The sequence below is a fragment of the Panthera onca genome, chromosome A2 (genome assembly GCF_046562875.1).
Source record: "Panthera onca isolate mPanOnc1 chromosome A2, mPanOnc1 haplotype 2, whole genome shotgun sequence".
Lineage (NCBI taxonomy): Eukaryota > Metazoa > Chordata > Mammalia > Carnivora > Felidae > Panthera > Panthera onca.
Genome location: NC_138340.1, coordinates 147,084,054 through 147,108,645, shown reverse-complemented (window position 1 = coordinate 147,108,645; position 24,592 = coordinate 147,084,054). Strand labels below are relative to the sequence as shown.

The 24,592-nt window shown below is 36.0% G+C and overlaps 1 protein-coding gene and 1 long non-coding RNA gene across 4 annotated transcripts in view; both read right to left on the bottom strand.

The window, feature by feature from the left end:
* Window positions 1-24,592, bottom strand: part of MKLN1 (muskelin 1) — a 379,442-nt gene that overhangs the window by 68,418 nt on the left and 286,432 nt on the right. For all 3 annotated transcript variants that reach the window (XM_078439319.2, XM_060633171.3, XM_060633170.3), the window contains 2 exons: window positions 15,635-15,747; window positions 5,604-5,816 (listed from right to left, as the gene is read on the bottom strand). In XM_078439319.2, the coding sequence (XP_078295445.1) occupies window positions 5,604-5,816; window positions 15,635-15,747 (326 nt within the window). The remainder of the gene's footprint in view (window positions 1-5,603; window positions 5,817-15,634; window positions 15,748-24,592) is intronic.
* Window positions 2,314-5,597, bottom strand: LOC144614697 (uncharacterized). The gene is made up of 2 exons (XR_013552703.2): window positions 4,234-5,597; window positions 2,314-4,195 (listed from the first exon to the last, which is right to left on the bottom strand). It is a non-coding gene; the product is annotated as an uncharacterized LOC144614697 (long non-coding RNA).

The window sequence follows — 24,592 nt, the reverse complement described above, 5'->3', positions numbered from 1 at the left end:
ATTCACACTATTTTTGGCCAATCTCTGTTATCCAGTCCTTATGTTTCTGCTTCACATAGCTACAAAAGGGGTTTCTATTTCCTTCTGGGGATATTGAAGTTTAATTTTAATGTGGTTATTCTCATTTGTTATTAGTGGTGAAGCATAAACATATCTTTATCTCGGTAGCTCTCTCCAGAATACCAGACCAAACCAACTCAAAAAAAAGAGTAAGATACTGTAGTAGCTTCACCAATTCTTTCCCATATCTTAGAACGAACAGGACACAAAACAGAAATAATTTTATTCCTTCAGTTCGGTTCTTCCCTGGATAAGATAAGCAGTTTCAATGAGAGTCAATTATCGAACAAAAAGTGTTAATCACCCTAGGAAACTTTATGCTGTTCAGCAGTTTATAATTTCATTTTCACTCTTAATCTCTGAAAAAATTTTCTGAACAGCTAATGATTACTAAAGTTTGTATGGTAATATTAACATCTTTTCTCTGAAGATTTCCAGAGATCACCTAAGTCAAAAATTGGAACACCACTCACTCATCTACTCTATCAAGCTAGAAATTTAATTTCTAAAATCAAATAGTGGATAGTCACTTATTCCACGCCCCAATGTTTTAAAATCCAAGAGTCTTTATTTTACTCTATCAAATGAATACAACATTGGCTAGGATTACCCTGGGTTCAAAATAATTCTCTCCTCACAAAATTTCAAGCTTTCAAAGCAGTGTTGCCCAAACCACCAACCTCTAAAAACGCCTCATACTAATCTGATCCTTGCTTACTTACAAAGGTAACCAGTTTCCTCTCTGCAGCCTTTAGGATTTTCTCTTAATTCCTGGTTCTAAAATTTCATTAAGGAAGTATCCAGGTAGGGATAGTTTTACTTCATTCATCCTAATCTGTCCCTGGTGTTTTAATTCTAAAACCTGTCTTTCTTCAGCTCTGAGTTTTTTTCCTTTTTAACCTTGAGGTTTGCTGTTTTTGGTTTGCCTCCATTCTTTTTCTAGAACTCCTATTAGGTGGATATTAGAACTTCAGGATCTTTTCTCTTTTCCTTAACATTTCTCTCATAATTTCAGCTAATTTAGTAACCACTTAAAGGTGAGAGCTTTTTAATCAATTCACTGAGATTGCTGTTCTGCTGTCAAATCTTTAACTTATATTTTTTCTAGATACTTCTTTATCATGGATGAAACAGCCTCCCGAGCTACTCTAAAAACATCACTTAAATTTATCTTAAAGGCTTCTTCAGTTTACAGTTCTAGCTGTTTTTGTTAATTCTTACTTTGCTGAATTCAGTACCCCTGTCTCATGGTATTAATTATTTGGAATTTTTTAGCTGCTGTTATAGGCCTTTTTGTATCTGTGAATCCCTATTCATCCGCCTCTTCATATCCAGCAGCCTTCCCCAAGGGAGCCGGTGGGGAGAAATGAGACATGATGCCGTCAAGGGCGCCAGAGCAGCTCTCCATTGCCTCCTGGGAGTACTGTTCCATCATTCCAGCTCCAGTGTCTATGCTCAACACCTGATCTGTAGACAATTATCAAAGGTAAGTGCTGCTCAGTCAAATTGGAAAATGCCCTGCTGTTCAGTCACCAATTGTTCATCTAATACTTGCCCTAGCTATATACACTTTGAGACTCAAGGAATTCTCCCCATTTTTTTTTTAAGTTCCCCAAGGACACTCTTTCTTGTTCATTAACATTACTACCAGTGTATTCTTTTGCATTTCATAGATTGTGGGGCAGAAGGGCAGTAAAAGTATACATTCAGCCTGACAATGATCTAGTGGCCCGGGGAGAATGTTAATGAGCTGAGATCTCCAATGCTTTGATTAAAGTTTCTCCAGCCACTTCTTGGCTAGATTGTATTCTATTTTCTAGTAATTTCCCCCCAAAATGTTTATACTTGAAGGACAATTTGGCTTGATATAAAACCCCTGACTCACACTGTTTTTCTTGAATACCTTCTAGATGTTGCTCTATTGCCTCTCCTGGCATTGAACATAGCTGTAGAAAAATCTGACACCAGTCTCATTTGATTTCTCTTCTAGGTGACTTGATAAGTTTGCCTAGCTGCATCAAAATGCTCTATCTTTGAAATTCAATATACCTTAGAGTTGAATGTCTAGGTCAATTTCCCCTGAAGATAGCATGCCCTTTCGATATGTAAGTAGTCTTGAATTAATTATTAATAAATATTTATTCTATTCCACGGCCTTGGTTTTCTTCTTTAATGTCTCCAATTATGTGTATGTTGGCTCTCTTTCGACTGCATTCTCCATCTATAATTTTCTGGCTAACCCTTTTTAAAAAGTCTTTTTTCTTTATCAGCTCTTCTTTTTTCTATGCTATATGACACTTACCTATTCTTTACACACCTTGTAGATTATTGTTACTTTCTGGAAGTGCCAATATAATTTTCTTTAATCTCTTTCCTGAATTTTATCAGGCCCACTTTCACTTGCACCTATTATTTGGCCATCTCATCTGCATTCTTGAACTTATGCTTTGTAGTCTCCTTGACAGTTGCAAGCTTCATTAAGCCATTTAATTCATTTTAGAATACTGGGATATAATTTTTCACCTGCTGTTACATGAAGGAAAGTTTTGCTGGTTCTTTTTCTTCTTACTGTTTTTCTTCAGAGTACCTCTCTAAAGATTTGGTGTTTATTGCTTTTTCATTTTTCATATTTAAATGAGTTGAACTTCCCTGGATGGGATAACAGAAGGTTCCTATAACAGAAGGGTGATGCTCTTGCTCCAGGATTCTCTCCTCTGCTGCTACTGAATTAAATGACTTCTTTAAAACCTGGTGCTACTGTGAAGTCACGTTATCTCTAACTACAAACCTTATCTGGTTTGGGGGGGGGGGGGTTCTGTTTCATGCCTTGAGCTCTCCCCTATTACACTGTTGTGGGCTTCAACACTGGTTCTGGGTATTTCAGTTGTTTCTGGCTAAACTTACAAGGAATTGGGAGTCGTGGGTTTTCTCTGGCTCCTGGTTTTACTGAAATGTGACTTGTGGGGGTGTTTTTCCTTAATCTTTTTGTTTGGTTCTCATTGTTACTGAAAATCATACAAAGAAACAACTTGGAAAATTTCAGAACTAAGCTACCACTGTGATCTTAAGAAATCCAAAAGCTTTAAATTTTAGGGTTTTTTTTATGTTAAAATTCAAAATGGCAAAGTAACTTCTAAACATGTCTTCATGCCTCTAGCTTTCTCACGTTCTTCTCAAATTTGAATGTGAAGTGTCAAGTCTTAATGTGTCATAAATGACCCTAGGTAATTTTTGGAGTAAGTTCCAACGTATAGTTTTATTTGTATAAAATCGAATACAAAATGAAGACTTATAAAGATTGTGTTAATTCGTGAAATTCTGGTTTCTTCACCCCTAGTGTTCTTCTATTACATCTAATCAGATGAAAATCAAGCATCATGTAACAGAACCTAGCTTCCAAAGAACATTCAATTTTATTAAAGTCAAGACAAACCAAGGTCACACACAAGGACAATAAATGTGCTCCACTCACACTACCCCTGAGCTATTCTTTTTTCAATCTATAAAAAGAAAGACATAAGCATCTTTTGTAAAAGAAATTTGTAACCAGTTGGAAGAAAATAAATGGTTTCCCTAACAGTGTTATCTGCTGATGCTCTGTTTTTAAAAGATCGGAACCAGCCTAACATTTTTTGGAGTATTTATTTTCCACATGAACAACACTGAAGGTGTCAGCAGGGAAGTGCAGAGCTTTGCAGAGTTCAGTTATGTAGAGCCAGCAGAAGTTCTAAATTCAATCTGGGGAATACTCTGAAGACTAACATTTTTGATTTTCTACCCACTACGCTCTTGATAGGCATAAAACCCACTCCTCTTTTCCTTACCATTCTCCTATAAAAACTACTTGTTATTATGTCAGTAGAATAGTTTAAAGGCAAAGAATTAACAAAAACCTCCAAAGAAAATAAAGACTGGGGTTTTAATTCCTAGATAAGATATTAGGCCTCAGCTAAATTCTGTGATAATCTTAGCACCACCTATGATTTCTCAAGTACTAGATAATACTATGTTCATCAATGCAGTACTACAGAGTTTTAAAAAGTCTTTTCTCCCTCATACTACAAAAAACCCTTTGGATATGGGGTGAGCCAAGTAAAACTGCCTACAGAATTGTTACTGGTTATTGTTTTGGGTACTGACCTAAACTGATATACACTAAATATATATTTACACTAAATTTACACTGATATATACTAAATATCTAAAAACAGATAACAGTGAAAATGACACTGATGGGGATAATGATGAGCATATTAAATTTTTAATATTAAAAAGGTTTACAGATCACTGTGTGTAGCCTTCTAGTTTATAGCACCATTATGTGATTTATACTGTTGCTCAGTTTAAATTTTGTTGTTGTTCTTTTTTAACATTTATTTATTTTTGAGAGGCAGAGGAGGCAGAGCATGAGTGGGAGAGGGAGAGAGAGAGAGAGAGAGAGGGAGACATAGAATCCAAGGCAGGCTCCAGGCTCTGAGCTGACAGCACAGAGCCCGATATGGGGGTCGAACTCACCAACTGTGAGATCATGACCTGAGCCGAAGTCGGACGCTTAACTGACTGAGCCACCCAGGAACCTTTTTAAATGTTTATTTTTTTTGAGACAGAGAGAGTGTGAGCAGGGGAGGGACAGAGAGAAAGGGAGACACAGAATCTGAAGCAGGCTCCAGGCTCTCAGCTGTCAGCACAGAGCCCGATGTGGGGCTCGAACTCACAGACCATGAGATCATGACCTGAGCCAAAGTCGATGCTTAACCGACTGAGCCACTCAGGCACCCCTTATTGGTGCTCAGTTTAAACTTCATCTAGTATATGTCAAACTCCTATCTGCTTCATGATTATATACAAAAGTAAATATATTTCACTCCAATTGGAAGAAAAGCTCTGGATTTCAAATTCTCAAACTCATTATAAAATAATTTTAAATTTCTTCCAGGAATGCAGAATAAAGTTTTAAAAGTGTAAGTTGTTACTGTTATGAGTTATGACTGTTTATTATAAAATCAAAATTTGTTTTCCTAGTATGTACTGCTCCATCTACTCTCTAAAGTTTTTATAAATTAACACTTGTTCTGATATTAGTATTTTATCTTGCATCAAACAAGAGAAAAAAATTTTATTTATTTTTTATTTTTATTTTTTTAAATTTTTTTTCTTTTTAACGTTTATTTATTTTTGAGACAGAGAGAGACAGAGCACGAACGGGGGAGGGGCAGAGAGAGAGGGAGACACAGAATCGGAAGCAGGTTCCAGGCTCTGAGCCATCAGCCCAGAGCCCAACACGGGGCTCGAACTCACGGACCGCGAGATCGTGACCTGAGCCGAAGTCGGACGCTCAACCGACTGAGCCACCCAGGCGCCCCGAGAAAAAAAATTTTAACTAACTTTATACCTACTGAAATAATAGTTACTTTTATTATCTATTATAGGTATTTATAGGAAATCACTAATACACAACACAGCATAACATGCGAAATAAACTCTAAGAGCAAGAGTTACTGAGCACTAATTAGTTCCACCATATATTTATCTGTGCACCAAACCTGATGATCAAACACCAATTTTGGCCCTCCGTCAGCAGCAGTATCCTCACTGAGTAACATCCATGTGTTTGTGTCAATGTCATAACGATAGAAGTCACTTTTCAGAGATTTGCTGTTCCTCACAGAGGAATCCAAATAACGCCCCAATGTGTAGATTTGCCTTCGCTGAATGTCAATGCACATCTTATGACATGATCTGGCGCTAGGACCATTCTGTGAGAGCAAAACAAGAAAAAAGAAAAATATTCAAAGACCAAATAATAAAAAGTAAAATTAAATGTTCTTTTTTGTTGACTTTTATTGAAAGGTTTGCAATGTAAGTCCAACACACAGTTAGATCTTACCACAGAAATGCTTAAAATCGACCAGGAAAGATGAGATGAACTATTCTGCACGTGGCACTCTGCTTATAACACTCATACGGCTTCTGTGATATACTCACTGCACTGTAGTCATTTGTGCACAGAACTCTATTCTCTAGGACATGTTAATCTAAAGACACAATTGGTCTTTTAAAATATTTCTCATTACAATTTCTCATCTGAATCTAGCACAAAACAGACACCCCAAGAATACCTAGAATTGCTGAATTTCGTAACTGGAAGGAACCTTAAAAAGATCTCTAGTTTAATAATCTCCTTTGAAAGATGAGGAAACATAACCCAAAGAGAAAAGGTATCCTGAAGACTAGTAAACTAGTGACAGCACCAGAATAAAAATCCAAATCTTTGACTTCTTCATCCATACTTCACATTATATAAAACGGACACTTCCGCTCAGACAAATAACACAATGAGGGAAATAGTATGAATAACACTATATTATCAACAAAAATTATTTAGTTGAGACCATTTGTATCACAGGACTGAATAAAAGGCAAAAAAAAAAAATATTGCAGCATAAACAAAACAGAGTTCATGGAAAAAAAAGAACTTCAATTGGGCAGGATTTGATTAGTTGAAAGGGGAAAAGGAGAGATTTAATATTTGTTAAATATGTCCTAAATTCTATGTTACAATATTTGTTAAATATGTCCTAAATTCTATGTATACTAATTACGACATGTCTATGTATATTTCATTCAATCCACATAACTCTATAAGGAAATATTACCATTTCATAGATTCTAAGTAATCTGTTCAGTGTAACAACTAGGAAAACAGAGAATCTAAGCTTCAGTGTAACTAGAACCAAAAACTGTGTTCTTTCCACTCTTCTAGATTAGTTTTCCACAAGATAAGAGAAACAAAAGCAAAAACAGACTGAATACAATGTGTGTGGTTATGGCTGAGATGAAGAATTCCTACTGCAGAAATAAGAGTTGAAGAGTAATGCAGAAATAGAAGCCTGGTGAATGACTGACAGAGGAGACTGGATATAACCTCACAGGCAGTAAAGGACTATCATGGGTTTCTAGAGCAGGATAGAACATTAAAAAAGCAGTATTATAAAAAGAGCATTCTAGCACTGTTAGATTAAATGAATAAAGATATTAGGCAGGAAGAATAATTTGACATTAGTGTTATGAATCTAGATGTTAAGTTGATTTGAATCTGCACTTTAGTATTCATACTAAATACTATTTTAAAACTTATTTTTAAAGATTTTTGCCAAAGAAAATCTCCAGCAGATAAGGCGGAAATATTATTTTTTGAAAGAATTTTCTCCCTCATTAATCTCAAAAACAAAGATAGGGTAATGCATAATAAATCTATGCCATATATTCTAGAATGTGAAATTTGAAATTTTATTAGGGGAGGTAACAGAACTTCTTGCTTCAGCTTAATTAGCCTAATTGCGATTAAAATGAGTAAATTATACTCTTAATATGAAGAAAAATGGAAATAAAAAATAGGAACCAAGAGAATAGAAAACAGACAAAAAAATTGAGATAATTAACAAAGTTGGTTTCCTTAAAGATTAGAATTATAAATCACTAGCAAGACTAATTTTTTAAAAACGAAGAGAAAACACAAATTGCCAAATATGAGAAATGAAAGCAGGAACATAACTTACAGGCTCACTAGAAGTTAAAAAGAAAATAAGGGACCATTATGAAAAAACCTAGGTAAAATCTGACAATGTTGATAAAATGGACATATTCCTTGAAAAACTGTAAACTTACCAAAATTGACATGAGATAAAAGAGAAAATCTGAAGTCACTATATCTACTGAAAAATTGATTTCATAATTTAAAAACTTCCCATAGCGACCCCTGGGTGGCTCAGTCCGTTAAGCCACTCTTGGTTTCAGCTCGGGTCATGACCTCACAATTTGTGGGTTTGAGCCCCACATCAGGCTCTGTGTTGGCAGTGTGGAGCATGCTTGGGATTCCCTGTTCTCCCTCTCCCTCTGCCCCTACCCTGCTCTCTCTCAAAATAAATAAATAAACATTGAGTTTTTTTTTTTTAAATAGAATCTTCCCACAAATAAAATGCCAGTCCTAGATATGTATACAGGTAGATTTTATCAAACACAAGAAATAATATTTCTATTTTTAATATTAATTTTAATATTTAAAATATTCATAATTATTTTATGAGGATAAGAGAACACTAAAACCAATTAACAATAATACTACAAAGGAGAAAGAGGAAAAATAATTTACAGGCAACACCAACCAGTGTAACTCATGAACAGACACAAAACTAATCTTTAACAAAATATTATCAAATAAAATGCAGCAATATATTAAAAGGATATTCCTTAACTAACAGGGGTTTATTTCAGGAATGCAAAGTTAATTTTACATTTGAAAACTGATCAAGGTAATTCACCACATTAACAGAATTAAAGGGAAAAATATGATCTTATCTATATAGAAAAAGCATCTGATGAAATTCAACAGACATTTATGAGGACTCATAGAAAACTAGGAATAGAAAGAATGGCTTCAATCTGGTAAGAATGCATGAAATCCTAAATCTAATTCTTCACTTTTTAAATTTTTTTAGAAAGAGTGAGCGCTCAGGTGCATGCAAGAGAGAGACAGAGAGAGAGAGAGAGAGAGAGAGGGAGAGAATCTCAAGCAAGCTCCACACCCAGCACGGAGCCCAAGGCAGGGCTCAATCACATGACTGTGAGATCACCACCTGAGCTGAAATCAAGAGTTGGACACTCAACTGACTGAGCCACCCAGAAGCCCCTAATTTTTCACTTAACAGTGAAATAATGAACGTTGTCCTGCGAGAATCTGAAACAAGATAAGGATGTCTAGTCTCACTTCCTCTATTTAACACCATATGAGAAGTCCAAATCAGTGCAATAAGGCATTAAAAAAAAAAGGTTAGAAACAGGAAAAAAAAGAGCAAAAAGGAAGAAAGAAAATTGTCTCTATTCATAGATGACAAACTGTTGAAACATCTTAAGAAATCAACAAAGAGAAATAATAAATGAATTTAGAAGTGTCATGATATAAAGGCAATACTAAAAAAAATAACTCTATATTAGCAGTAAGCAAAAAGATAAAAACAATTTTAAGCTCCATTTACAATAGCATGAAAAAACAAAATACACTGGGATCAGTCTAATAAAAATATTCAAGACCTCTAACCTAAAAACTCCAAGAGTGCTGACAAATAATGAAGACTGAAATAAATGGAGATTTAACTATGTTCAAGGATTAGAAGATCTAATATTATTAAGACATCAATTCTCAGCAAACTGATTTAGACATTGCATTCTCAATCATAATCCCAACAGTTTTAGAAATTGACAATATTATTCTAAAATTTATATGAAATGTAAAAGACCTAGAAGAATCAAAATAATTTCTTTTTTTAAAGTTTATTTATTTCTTTTGGAGGGGGGAGGGGCAGAGTGAGAGGGGAAGAGAGAATCCCAAGCAGGTTCCACACTGTCAGTGTAGAACCCAACACCAGACTTGATCTCATGAACCAGTGAGATCACGACCTGAGCAGAAATCAAGAGTCAGATGCTTAACTGATTGAGCCACCCAGGAACTCCTCAAAACAATTTTTGTTTATTTATTTATTATTTTTAATTATTATTGTTTTTTAATGTTAATTTATTTTTGAGAGAGAGAGAGACAGTATGAGCAGGAGATGGGAAGAGAGAGAGAAGGAGACGCAGAATCTGAAGCAGGCTCCAGGCTCTGAACTGTCAGCACAGAGCCTGATGTGGGACTCAAACTAATGAACCATGAGATCATGACCTGAGCCGAAGTCGGATGCTTAACCAACTGAGCCACCCAGGTGCCCCACAAAATAATTTTTAAAAAGAAGGATAAAGAGGTCTTGTATTACCTGACCTCAAGAAGTGTCATAATGGTATATGAGCAGACCAAAAGATAACGGAGCAGGCTAGAGTATTCAAAAAGAGACATATACTTATATGATCTATTGATTTTTGACAAACACGCCAAAGCAATTCAATGGGGAAAGAAGATAGGCAGCAACCAGAACTTTCATACATTTCTGGCAGAAATATAAAATGGTATAATCACTTTGGATAAAGCTTTAGTAGTTTCATCAATAGATGCTAAAGGTGAAAGTTTGATGAGTAATAGGGTATTTTCATAATCTCAAGATGTCTCCTCACAAATGACATATTAATTATAGAGGGGGAAAAATCTGGAGGGCACTCTCCTTAAACAAGTGATCAAAGGTACCAGACAAGCTGACACAATGCGCCTCCTGACAGGATATACTAAGGGCTACCCAATGTCATCCACATGGTATTCCTGCTAAAAATGCTCAACCTAAATCCAATCCCAAGGAAAGAAGAGACAAAGCAACGGAGTGACAGTCTACAAAATAATTACTATGTGTTCTTCAAAAATGTCAAGGTCTAGAAAGATAAGGAAAGGTTGAGGAACTATTCCAGACTAAAGGAGACTAAAGAAACATGACACTGAAATGAATGCATGATCATGAACTGAGTCTTGGTCAGGGATGGGGGTTGGGAGTGACAGTGGGACACATATTAGTGTCCATATCTAAAAAGGGTCTGTGGATTAAATTAAAGCAGCAGTTCTCAGTGCATTCTGGGGTTTCCAAGATACTTCAGGGAGTCCACACAGTTTCCTTTTGTTTGTTTGTTTGTTTGTTTAATACCACCACTAAGGGTAAGAATTTTGTCCTTTCACTCTTATTATCTTTTGAGTGTCCATGAAACTTTCCAGAGGCTACACAACTTCTGATATAACCACAGATTGGATACAGAAGCAGATAGGAATCCAGCTGCCTTCTGTTAAGATGAACATTAAAGAGATTTAGAAAACTATAAAACAGGGGCACCTGGGTGGCTTAGTCAGTTAAGCATCTGACGCTTGATTTCGGCCCTCATGGTTTGTGGCTTTGAGCCCTGCGCTGGGCTCCACGCTGCAGTGCAGAGCCTGCTTGGGATTTTCTCTCTCTCCCTATCTTTCTGCCCCTCCTCTGCTCTCTCTCGAAATAAATAAACTTAAAAAGAAACAAACAAACAAACAAACAAACCCATACTTAAAAAAAAAAGAAAACCGTAAAACAGTGCTACCTGACACACGGTGGTTATTTCAAGGAAATGTACCTTATGTGACTGAGTTACAAGCTGACCTAGTTGCTTTCTCCATGGAACACTGTATTTACTTGAAAGAAAATTAACAATCCAAATATGGTTATCCAGACATTATGGTTATGACAGGCATTTTCTGAAAAATGAAGTATGTCATTTTGAAGGAAAACAGACAAAATTTGTATCCAATGATAAAAGCAAATTTTATTAAAATTTTTAAAAATACTATTATTAATTTTAAAAATTATTAAAAATTAATTTTAATGACTTTTATTATTAAAAACATTTTAAATAGGCTTCATGCCCAGCACAGAGCCAACATGGGGCTTGAACTCATGATCCTGAGATGAAGACTTGAGCTGAAATCAAGAGTTGGATACACTTAATCGACTGAGCTACCCAAGGGCCCCATTAAAAGCAAATTTAAGGAAAGAGTGTCCAATGGAAAAAAGACAGTCTCTTTAGCAAATGGTGCTGGGAGAACTGGACAGCAACATGCAGAAGAATGAAACTAGACCACTTTCTTACACCATACACAAAAATAAACTCAAAATGGATGAAAGACCTCAATGTGAGACAGGAAACCATCAAAACCCTGGAGGAGAAAGCAGGCAACAACCTCGATCTCAGCTGCAGCAATTTCTTGCTCAACACATCTCCAAAGGCAAGGGAATTAAAAACAAAAATGAACTATTGGTACCTCCTGAAGATAAAAAGCTTCTGCACTGCAAAGGAAACAATCAACAAAACTAAAAGGCAACCGACGGAATGGGAAAAGATATTCGCAAATGACACATCGGATAAAGGGTTGGTATCCAAAATCTATAAAGAATTTAACAAACTCAACACCCGAAAAACAAATAATCCAGTGAAGAAATGGCCAGAAGACACGAATAGACACTTTTCCAAAGAAGACATCCAGATGGCCAACAGACACATGAAAAGACGCTCAATGTCACTCATCATCAGGGAAATACAAATCAAAACCACACTGAGATACCACCTCACATCAGTCAGAGTGGCTAAAATTAACAACTTAGGAAACAACAGAAGCTGGCAAGGATGTGGAGAAAAGGGAACCCTCCTGCACTGTCAGTGGGAATGCAAGCTGCTGCAGCCACTCTGGAAAACAGTATGGAGGTTTCTCAAAAAATTAAAAATAGAACTACCCTACAACCCAACAATAGCACTACTAGGAATTTATCCAAAGGATACAGGAATGCTGATGCATAGGGGCACGTGTACCCCAATGTTTATAACAGCACTTTCAACAATAGCCAAAGTATGGAAAGAGGCCAAATGCCCATCAACTAATGAATGGATAAAGAAGATGTGGTTTATATATACAATGGAATACTACTTGGCAATGAGAAGGATGAAATCCTGCCATTTGCAGCAACGTGGATGGAGCTGGAAGGTATTATGTTGAGTGAAGTCAGTCAGAGAAAAACAGGTATCATATGTTTTCACTTATATGTGGATCCTGGGAAACTTAAGAGAAGACCATGGAGGAAGGGAAGGGAAGGGGAAAAAAATAGTTACAAACAGAGAGGGAGGGAGGCAAACCATAAGAGACTCTTAAATACAGAGAATAAGCTGAAGGTTGATGAGGGCGTGGGGGAGAGGGGAAAGTGGGTGATGGGCACTGAGGAGGGCACTTGCTGGGATGAGCACTAGGTGCTGTATGTAAGCGACGAACCATGGGAATCTACCGCCCTCTGTAAAGAGCACACTTTACACACTGTATGTTAGACAATTTGACAATAAATTTTATTTAAAAAAGTAAAGCAAATTTAAAATTTTTAAATTTGTTTTTAAGCAAAATTAGAATTTTTTAAAACTTTTATCTGCCACTGTGATCTTGACTTCTATCTACCACTTGTGATACTTAAAAGAGTTTTCTAATGAAATTGATAGGGATGTTAACAAAGATGGGGGATTTTGGGTATTGTATAATAAAATGTCAACATTTGGAAGATATGCAGAACTCAGGAAACTAGTAATTTTCAAGTGGTTGATACATGGGTAAAAAAAACCATGCACGGGTAAAAGATCCACTCAAAGAGCAGATAGAACAATGGATTTTAATGTAACAGAAAATGTTAGCTAATATGGTTTGAGTCTATAATGCAATCAATCACTTTTAAGAAACAACCACTTGTCAATTTGGGATATGAGATCAGATCAAAAAAGACCATGTGTAAGTATCTGAAAGGCTATTAAAATACTATTCTCCTTTCCAGAAACATATCTAAGTGAGGTCCAATATTCTTCATATATTTCACAGAAAACAACATGTCACAAGAGATCAAACAGAGAAGCAGATAGGAGAATCTAGCTGTCTTCCACAAAGCCTGACATTAAAGAAACTTTAGAAATGCAAAACTAAAGAAAAATATATTTTTTTAAACTTTTATAAAAACTTACTTGCATATCTAAATGAACATTTAAAATAATTATTCTAGGAGGTGAACCATTCTATTATCTTTCAATCTCCTAAATGTGTTATTAGATACATATTTAAGTAAATTAAAATGAATTAAATTAATACTGCTTCTTTACTGTACATCATACTTTTAAACCACGTCTCGTGGTATCATCAAACAATAACTTGTACCCACTGGTACAGAAAATAAAATTAGATATATGAAATACTAACTGTTTAATTTTGGAAGAAATGAATATGAATATTTATGCTACAGCCATATACCATTACTATTTACTTCACAGAAAGATCAACAAAAGGTTTTTCAGCATCTATATGAAGAAAATAATAAACTATAATAAATCTGAACTCCAGTAATGGGTCATCGCTTATCTCTACTGACTTCAAAATAACAGAAACAAAGTATTCTCATCAAAATAAATTCTATATTTTCCCAGTATTAGTTTTAAATATTTATTAATTGCATTCCAAATATTGTTTATAACATATATAAATAATATAAAAGTAATACTCATGCCCAGCTTCAAAAGTAGAACATTAATATGACCTTTAAGGCTCCCTGTGAACTAACCCATCTTTTGCCAAAAGAGCCACTCTCCTGATTTTGCATTTATCTTCCCTTGCTTTTCTCCAGCATTAACTTTTCATCTATTGGAGGCAAAAGTTTAAGAAAGAAACCATAATGTTGGAATTAGTGCCAAAAGGAGTAGAGAGGAAGACATGTGAAATGCGATAGTGGGTGCTAGAACTCTTGGAACTTACGCACCAATTAGGCATATTCAGTGATGAAGAAGGAGGATTTCAGGATGAACCCTAGACTTACTACTGCAAGAATAATTACAGATGCAATCAACTTGGATTTAAAATAGTTTAAGAAAAATAAATTAGGAATTTTTTTAGATCACTCTTTATTTTTGTTGAAGATAGAAATAATGACTTCAGAAAATAGTACTTTAATACTGAAAGACAAAGGCCATTTTTATATATTTTTATGGGAAAACAAACAGAAATCAGAATTTTAAGATAGCTTTGAAAAGATAAAAACTACTCAAATTAATCAATGAACACCCCAAGTAAGCAGGAATCCAATTTCCTAGAATTAAAGGCATAGCACCAGATCATTCTAAAATGGCCATCCTGGATTAATAGGAGTGGATTTTGAATTAGGTCTTTTCCCCTCACTTTTCATTTTCAGCTCCTACCATTTTGTTAAGTTTATTTGTCACCTCGTAATCTGAAACAGCTTAGATGGGAAGATACGATAAAAAATTCTAGCGGCGCCTGGGTGGCTCAGTTGGTTGAGCATCGGACTTTGGCTCAGGTCATGATCTCACAGCTCGTGGGTTTGAGCCCTGTGTCAGGCTCTGTGCTGACAGCATGGGGCCTGGAGCCTGCTTCCGATTCGGTGTCTCCCTCTCTCCCTTCCCCTCCCCCTCTTGTACTCGGTCTCTCTCTCTCAAAAATAAATATTTTAAAGATTTCTATAAAGATTTGGAAAAAATAAATGAATTAACATTTGCTTTATACTAGTGTATAATTATGCACTTCTTTAATCCAAAGCTGTAAATCCAAGCCATCGTATTCACTAAGAAAATGCTTTATGTATATATGTATCAACACACACGTGAATACAATTTTAGTTAAGAATAAAATATACATCATTTGTGAAAACTGATATATATAGTCAAATAATAAAGGGCCAAAATAGTGAAAATGCAAGGACATTAAAAGCATATTTTCCCAGAGGAAATTAAAATAAGACGAACGCTCAAAGTAAGAGTAGAGGTGACAGAGACATGAGAAAAAAGATCAATACGCAGTTACATTTCCAGGCTAACATAGTTAAAAACTATATTACATTCAATACTCATTTCTATTTATCCCTATGAAATAGATTTGTTCATGTACCAGTAGTTGGAAGAACCAGGTATAGAAGTTCACCGGTTCACCACGAATTCTTCTGCTACTACTGTGGACAGACATGAGAAAGGACTACAAATCGTCTGGAAAAGGAAGTGTACACCCACACCCCTATCATAATACAGATGGATGAAAAGTCTGAGAACTTGCCTCTTTCTCAGTGTCTCTAGAGATACATGTCCACTGGTTCTCCTTCACACTGTACGCCCAGAAGTCAGCAAGATCTTGAGTTCCATCCCAGCCACCAAACAAATAAACGGTCTCTATGAAAATTAGAAAAATATGTATAAAAAAACCTTAACGATAAAATTTAAGTAAAGGCACCCAGATCTAGCCATTGTTTCTAAGATCATTTAAGGCATATCTAAATAAACTTAAAAATGAAATTTGTAAATGGATGGCATTCCAAAATATACCCTAGACTAGTATCTCCTAAACATGGGTATATGGAAAGGCTGCTGTAGGACCACCATTTCGAGAGACTTATAAAAGTACAAATAACTAAGAGACATCCTCAAGATTCTGATTTCATAGGTCTTCAGTCGGTAAGAAGAGTCTGCATTTTTTAAAGTTTCCAGGGTGAATCTGATGTGCAGCCAGTTTAGGACTCTCTGTGTTAGGCTGTGGAAAGTTCACATTTGGCAGTTTCTTAGCAATGCAGCTTCACATCGTTTAAAAAAAAAAAAGGAACCCTAAGGGAAAAGATGGCCTAAAATACAACATAAAGACATCTCGCGACTTCTGGAAAAAAACAAACAACCCTTCACATTAAAACTATTTCCCTCTATCGCAATATCAAAAACAATGGTTAAAACTAGCTGTGAGTTAGACACCTGAAGAATAAGGTGATGTACAGCCTTGGCATTCCCATGGAAAATGGGGAAATTTCTTCCAAATATACAATGGTAGGGGTAACTCCTCAGAAATCAACCTTTAAGTCATTCTAGGTATCTTGAGAATTTGGTTTCTTTTAACTCTGAAATGTCTATTATACTCATGGACTGCTGCACTGCAACAAAATAGATTTCTTGCCCAGTGGGTAGTGAAAATCTTTACACATAACACCATGTCCCATCCACATCCTTCTTTATAATAGTGCCTTTCTTTTCTTCAAATATAACCCCCTTTTAAATGACTCTGTCTGCTTGTTACACAAGTCCCACCAATTTATTTATTTATTTTTTTTAAGTTATGGCATTTCTTTCCTTTTTTTTAAGTAAACTCTATGCCAACGTGGGGCTCAAAGTCACCACCCCAAGGTCAAGAGTCACATGCTCTACCAACTGAGCCAGCCAGGTACCCCCCTTTTTTAAAAAGTTAAATAAGACATACAGGAACACTATAAAACCACCTACTACCTAACTGACACGCCCTAGGCCTACATATGTGGAGGCTGGCATCTAAGTTATGTCCTACCATGAAGGGTTACAATTCAAAGTGCACTTCGAAATACTGTGACACCATTAAGAAAATTCTTGCCACTCACAGAGCTAGACTTTTGTCTAAGAAATTTTTATCATATTTTCATATAATTTCAAACCCTAAGTGAATTTTCTAAGTGAAATGCCCCATTCTATGCCCCAAGAAGCTAGGGAAATCAAAACAATGCTTCTGGGTAGGAACATACCATTGGGACAGGACCGAGTTCTAGTGCTAACTGGGTAGTCAAATCAAGTACAGGCCACATAATCTCCCTGGGTCTTAGTTTTTTCACTTACAAAACTCTCAGTGTTGTGGTATAGTTCTTCAGATGTAAGCTACACAAAAACATTCTGAAGGCTATCAAGCATGAACAGCACTTTTACCTCTAAGACATGCACAAAAATAAAAAATCCTCTGTGGTTACTAAGTACCACAGATGCAATAAAAACAGCATTATTGTATCTGATTTCATGTCTAACTCAGTACCTAGAACACTCTGGCTCTGTACAAATGTGAAATAATGGCAATTATTTTAAACCGTTAAAAAATAATATCTCAGAACTATACAACAATCCATTTTCATTAGTTAAGTAACATTGTTTCCCAAATGACATGCGGTGATGCCCAGATACTTCAAGTTTTACAGGAATAAAAAAATTAAAGAATTTTCATCTGCCTTAAAAATTATTTGCCAAGGCTTCACTGTAAATGCAATTAACCCTGATAAATTCTGAGGCCAGGAGAGGGAGGCGATACATAACTAAAATAGCAATAGCAATTGACCTTTTGTTTTATAGTGTTTCTGGGTACCCTTTGGATAAGGTTACCCTGGTTCATTAACTTTAATAACCCTTCCTCTTGGGCTCTGGGTTCTCAATGTTCTTTCTGAAAAGCAGGTCTCTTTGTACGCATAAATTCTCACAGCAAAGAAAACCCACATTTCCACAACAGCCTCATTGATAGCTGAGCAAAATAAAATCTGGCAGAGAGCAAGCATCCCAATGGAATTAATCCAAGATGTCATTCTTGTCTGTGAAAGCTTTGTAGTCCCAGTTGAAGTTTAATAGTAAAATTGAATGAGTCGGATGGAAGCAGGACCTTTTGACATACCTGAATGAAATGCATGACAAATTTTTAATTAAATCATCTCATCATTTAAATCATTCAGAGATGAAATATTATCTAGAAATAAACACGAGCAAAAGTATTAATTAATGAGTAAAGGGTATCAAAAACTTTTAAAGATTATAGAAATCACTGGAGAGAACTGTAGGGAGAAGGAAACAGAAAAAACATTATTCGCAACAGGGTCCAGTCTCATGCTTATAGGTTATGTAACAATTCACGTACATCCCTGGGCAGTACAGTCCTCCTCAAGCAGCAGCTCTTTCTCTATATTTTTTTCTTAAAGGAGCACAGGCTATTGTGGCTATCCATTTCTGCCAGCACGCAGAGGATCTTGCTTGGGATCCTGTCTCCCTCTCTCTCTGCCCCTCCCCCTGCTCACACTAGCACGTGCTCTCTCTCAAATAAACATTAAAAAAAAAAAAAAAAAGAAAGAAAGAAAGAAAGAAAGAAAGAAAGAAAGAAAGAAAGAATATAAAACAGGCACATAAGTCACCGTAACGCAGGGCAGCCTAAGTGCCATAAGAAAGGTAAAAAGCACCATGGGGAGTTCAAAAGAGGGAAGAGAGTATACCTGGTGGAAGGGACTCAGGAAAGGTTTCATGGTGGCAGTGGCATGTGACCTATCCATCAGAAGATGGCTTTGGTGGCAGAATGGGAAACGGAGAGGAGGACTTTTCAAGCAGAGTAAAAAGTATAACAAAGGTACAGAGACAGAAAAACACATGAGAACTATCTTAAAGCACATGGATTCTAAAGTCAGGCAGATCTGAGATAGAATTAAAGCTCTACCACCGTCGGTCTCCTTACATCCAAAACAGCACACAGCACCTAGTTTATAAAGCTACTGTGAGAATTAAATTAAATAATGCATGCAAAGTGGTTAACACTGTGTGATGAATAAACGCACTGTTCGATTTAAAAGAACACAAAAGGTTAAAAAGACAGGTAGTGGCCAGATCGTGGAAGGGGTTAAATAACAACATAAAGGCTCCGAACTCAACTCCACAGACCATACAGTAGCTTCAGAAGATCCTAAGCAGACACGCAACTAGGCCAACTCTGAACGTGAAGCATGATAGGACTTGATCAAGAAGGAGAAGCCGGCAAAAGAGAGGGATTGGAAGTAAAGTGACCAATAACGGCCTAAGTTCCAGATGTCAAACCAATTTCATTCTAAGAGACTGAATCAATGATCAATCAATCAATCTGTCGTTACTGAGGCCACAAAAACTAAAATTCAACCACATTCTTAAGCACAAATCTTTTTGGCACCAGTACTAAATAAACCCTATAGTTAGTTACTACTAGCAGTACTCGTATACACATCTTATTTACACTAAAAATAAGGTAGAAATGTTAACACATCAGTGTCTTAACACCATTCTGCACAAAGAGGTAGGCTTTTTATCTTATGGGCCCGACTGCAGTACCTATCCTCCTACTAATTCTTCTGGGTAAACCTGACTTTACTGTCTGAAAAATCCTCCACAAGATGGCACACTATTTTCGTAATTAGATCCATGTTTCCACTTTGAAACTGTATGGAATACACATACACTCACACAGCACGGGCCCAACCTTAAGTAAAATTTATGTGCCAAAAAGGAGAAGGTAGGAGAAGAGCTAACAAGATAGTAAAGGAAGTTACTTTAATTCTTAGTTCAATTAATAATACAGACAATGAGAAAAACAAATGAAATTAAAAAAAAGCTTTAAGAAACACAAATTTATAGTCAAGATAAAAATGAAACCTTGTCAGGGGATTTAATTCAAGAGTTTAATCCTTCTGAAAATGCAGTTAGTAAGACCTTAAATTAACTTGAAAATTTTGAAGAGAGGAATACATGAGAAGGGGAAAACTGTTTTACATATTCTTCAACCTTGTCTTCTTTAGCCGTTCCCTTGAACTCTTATGACCCAACAAATTATCAACTGGATTTATCTGCCTCCCTTTTTAAATAGAACCATATTCTTACTATAGCTATAATTACAAAACTATCTTGAGACTGATCCTTTGGTTAAATTCAACATACACTTTCCCTGCTAAAAGGCTGTATTTTCAGTATATATATTTGAATATATTTTGTATCCTTAATTAAGGCTGGATTTCCAGGGTGTCTGGGTGGCTCAGTCAGTTGAGCATCCAACTTCAGCTTAGGTCATGATCTCATGGTCCAGTCCATGGGTTCGAGCCCCGTATCAGGCTCCGTGCTAACAGCTCAAAGCCTGGAGCCTGCTTCAGATTCCGTGTCTCCCTCTCTCTCTCTCTCTGCCCCTCCCCTGCTCATACTCTGGCTCTGTCTCTCTCTCTCTCTCTCAAAAATAAATAAACATTAAAAAAAAATTTTTTTAAAGGCTGGATTTCCAGAATTCTTTTCTGGTAACTGTATAAAAGAAAAAACACTCGTGACATAGCTAAAGAAATATAGCCAAATGAATGTATTTGTAATTCACAACTAAAACTCATATTCACCTATTTCCTTCAAAAGTTTCTTTAAGGAATTTAAGGAAAATCTATATACAGCACTGTGGAAAGAAAGAAAAGAAAAAAGAAAAAAGGAAGGGTGGAGGGAGGGAGAGAGAAAGAAAGACAAAGAGGGAGGGAGGGAGGGAGGGAGGGAGGGAGGGAGGGAGGGAGGGAGGGAAGGAAGAACAAACGAACTTTCATATAATTAGTACAGAATAGTCAAAGGTTCAGATTTCCACAAAAGGGCTCTACCAAGTGACAAGCAACACCCCTTTAATTTCTTTTGTAGATATCAAATACCAGGACTTTGCCTGAGTCTTACTACCTATCCTGAGAGAGGAAAAAAGGCACGGCACTGCAGGTTCTCAAAATTCAATGAGAGTTCCACAGCAAAGAACTGCCTGGTACAATGGATATTTAAATTTTCATCTGACTTCTTCAGAAGTCTTTCAGACTTCTACACTGAAACAGAACAGACATGCCATTTCTCTCTTTAAATTTGCGTTATTTTACCCAGAGCTGAAACATAATTCAGAGTTGAAGAACTGAAGTAGAGAGGTACCAGGTATAGGAATTATAGTCAATAAAACGGACATCCACATTCAAAATAGGACAAATAGGACAGTAGGACAAAATACCATATTTCTTCTCTACCACAGTAGAAATGATAGAATTCGCTTAGGATGGTAGAAAGCTCTGAAATTAACTAGTAAAATTTATGCCATCAAGTACTTTTCTAAATAATTACTCCATCCTTAGAGCTGTAGCAAAATGAAAAAAAAAAACAAACTATAAAGTGGAAAAAAAAAAGAAAATTTAGGCACCATTATATTTTTAATATTTAAGAAAATGAGACACATGAAACACTGGGAAGCAATAATTGCTTTGAAATACAAGCCACTTTAAGGAAGTTGAAATGAACTTTATGAAGTTTTACTGTAGTGAAGGTGTTCTTAACTTTTTGAGTTAAGGTTCTTTTGATAATCTGGGGGCACCTGGGTGGCTCAGTTGGTCAAGCATCTGGTTCTTGATTTTGGCTCAGATCATGATGCCGTGGCTCGTTAGATCAAGCCCTACGCCAGTCTCTCTACTGACAGAGAGGAGCCTGCTTGGAATTTCCTCTCCCTCTCTTTCTCTGAAAATAAATATATAAACTTAAAAAAAAAAAAAGAGGCTTTTGATGATCTGAATTCATGGATTCTCTCAGAAAAATGTACATACAAACAAAATTTTGTATATATCTTCACCAGGTAAAGAGCTCTTGCCCTGGAGATCTTTAAAATGCATACTTAAAACAGTGACTGGGTGTCTCTAAACTACATTTTACTACTTTGGCATCAACTTTATAAACGTAAAACTTCTAGGTTCTTTAAACTATTTGGGGAAAGTCATTCTTTACTACTAAACCTACTTAATCCTTATGAGCAAAATTCTTAAATTTTCTAAAAATCTTAGAAGTGTATTTATGATTTCCCTTCCTTTCTAAAACATCCATGACAATGTATATAAAAGATGAAACAAATTATACTGAAATAACATTGGTTAGTTAGAACGTGGGATTATGGGTAAGTTATTTTATTTTTTTTTCCTTAGGACTGCCTTTCAAGTTGTTTTAAATTATTTTTCAAAAGGTTTTAGTTGTTTTAAAATATTTCTACTGTAAGATTCTATCAAAAACACAAACAAAAAGAAAGGTCTCTAGACTTGCATAGAATTCTCTTGTCAGAACCAATCAGTTTATATTGTATATTACTATGTTGCACATAAAAATACATACTCTATAAATAATATATACATTATATATATTATTTAATTCTCCCAACAATTTATTATTCCTATTTTTATCATCATTACAACTCATTCACGTTCAAAGAAAAAGTCAGGATTCAAACCCAGGTATGTCCAACACATACACCCCTTTCTCACAAACTCAAACCTCAGCCTATACTTGGTTGCTATGTCAATAAGACTGGACTAGAAAAAGTTCTTTCAAAGATCTGCAATAAATATAATCTCTTTGAGGATGATTAAGGTCAACCTCATGGTAGCAGTTATAAGAGGGCTCTGGTACATATATTATGAAATAAAAAAGTATATGAAAACACTTTGGTAAATCATATTAATAGTTTTATAACAGAAATACAAAGATTTCTAAAGAACAAACCCAAAAACATCACAGATTCTGATTTGTACCCAAATTAAATTCAGAAAGCACCAAATGTTGCCCTAAAGAATGCGAAGCTCTACATAACATTTAATTTTTCTACGTTGATCCTAAACTAATGATAACTACAGCTTTAAGGAAGCATAGTCTATGTTCAAGAATAAGCAGAATCACCAGAAAAGTTAAATATATTAGAATATAACAACATAAATTCACCTCAGAAAAATATTAGTCTGTTATAATAAATGATATTATAACACAATCTACTCATCAAGGATTACAGCAATGTCAGAGTATAGCTTCCAAGTAAATATTTTTCTTTCTACTTGAAGGAAAATGGATTTTAAAATTTTGATTCAATTCAATGAATAGTTAGTGTACATGTCCTCCAGACCAGGCTTTGTGGCCATAAAATTAACTAAGGCAAGAGATCTGCCATTCCCCTCTCAGTAAGACCACTAAGACTGGGGGACAGAGATGGGGAAACTGCATAGAGAGGCAGGGGATACATACCACACATTCAAGCAGCTCTAAAACGATACGGAAATCGTAGTAAAAATAATAGTATGAAAAATGTGCTGTGTAAATACACAGAGGGAAATGATTATTCTGCCCAGACCTGTCTACTGAACCTCAAACTAACATATCTAACTACGTATTTGACAGACCTACTTGGATGTCTAACTGGCATCTCAAACTTAACCTGCCTAAACCTGAGTTGCTGAACAATCTACCATATCGGTCCTCTTGTTTTACTCATCTAGGGAATGGCTACACTATTTTTCCAATTGCTCAAGTCACAACCTTCAGTCATCCTTCACTGCTTTCTCTCACACCTCACATCCAATCCATCAGCAAATAATGTCAACTGACACCTTCAAATACATCCAAAATTCCACCAATTCTCAACATTACTGTTACCACTTTGGCGTAAGCCAATGCTATTATCATTCTCCAGTAAGCCAACTGCTTCCTAAAAGGTCTCTCTGCTTCTGCCCTTAATCCAATTTGTCTTGTTAAAATGTAAAGTCAGTTCATCACACTTTTTTTTTTTAAACGTTTATTTTTATTTTTGATAAGAGAGAGGGAGAACAAGCATGCGTGAAGTGGGGAGGGGCAGAGAAAAAGGTAGACAGAGGATCTGAAGCAGGATCTGCCCTGACAGCAAAGAGCCTGATGAGGGGCTCGAACTCACGAACCGTGACATCATGACCTGAGCCAAAGTTGGACGTTCAGCAGACTGAGCCACCCAGGTGCCCCATTTCATCACACTTCTTAAAGTCCAACAATGCCTTCCCATCTCACTGTGAATAAAGGTAAAGTGCCAACAAAGGCCTAAAAGACTGAACACAATCTGGCCCCTCATTACCTCTCTGACTTTATCACCTACTACTCTCTTCTTCATACACCCCAGATTGAGCAACAAATAATCTGGGAAAAATACAAGGAGAGGGGAGGGGTGGGCAACGGTTTACTTTGTAACACTATTATTTCAAATATGAATACCACTTAAGAATAAGTAATGAATTTTATTTGAAATTGTGACTACTTAGTTCAACAGTATTTACCATAGAATGTCAAAAATTAATATAAGTATTAACCCTTAAAAAATATGGTAATGCGGGGTGCCTGAGTGGCTCAGTCAGTTAAACGTCCGACTTTGGCTCAGGTCATGATCTCATGGTTCGTGGGTTCCAGCCCCACATTGGGCTCTGTGCTGACAGCTCACAGCCTGGAGCCTCTTCAGATTCTGTGTCTTCCTCTCTCTCTGCCCTTCCCCCACTCACACTCTGTCTCTGTCTTTCAAAAATAAATAAACATTTAAAAAAATATACATATGTGTGTGTGTGTGTGTGTGTGTGTATCATAGATACACACACACACACACACACACACACACACACACACACACACATATACGTGTATA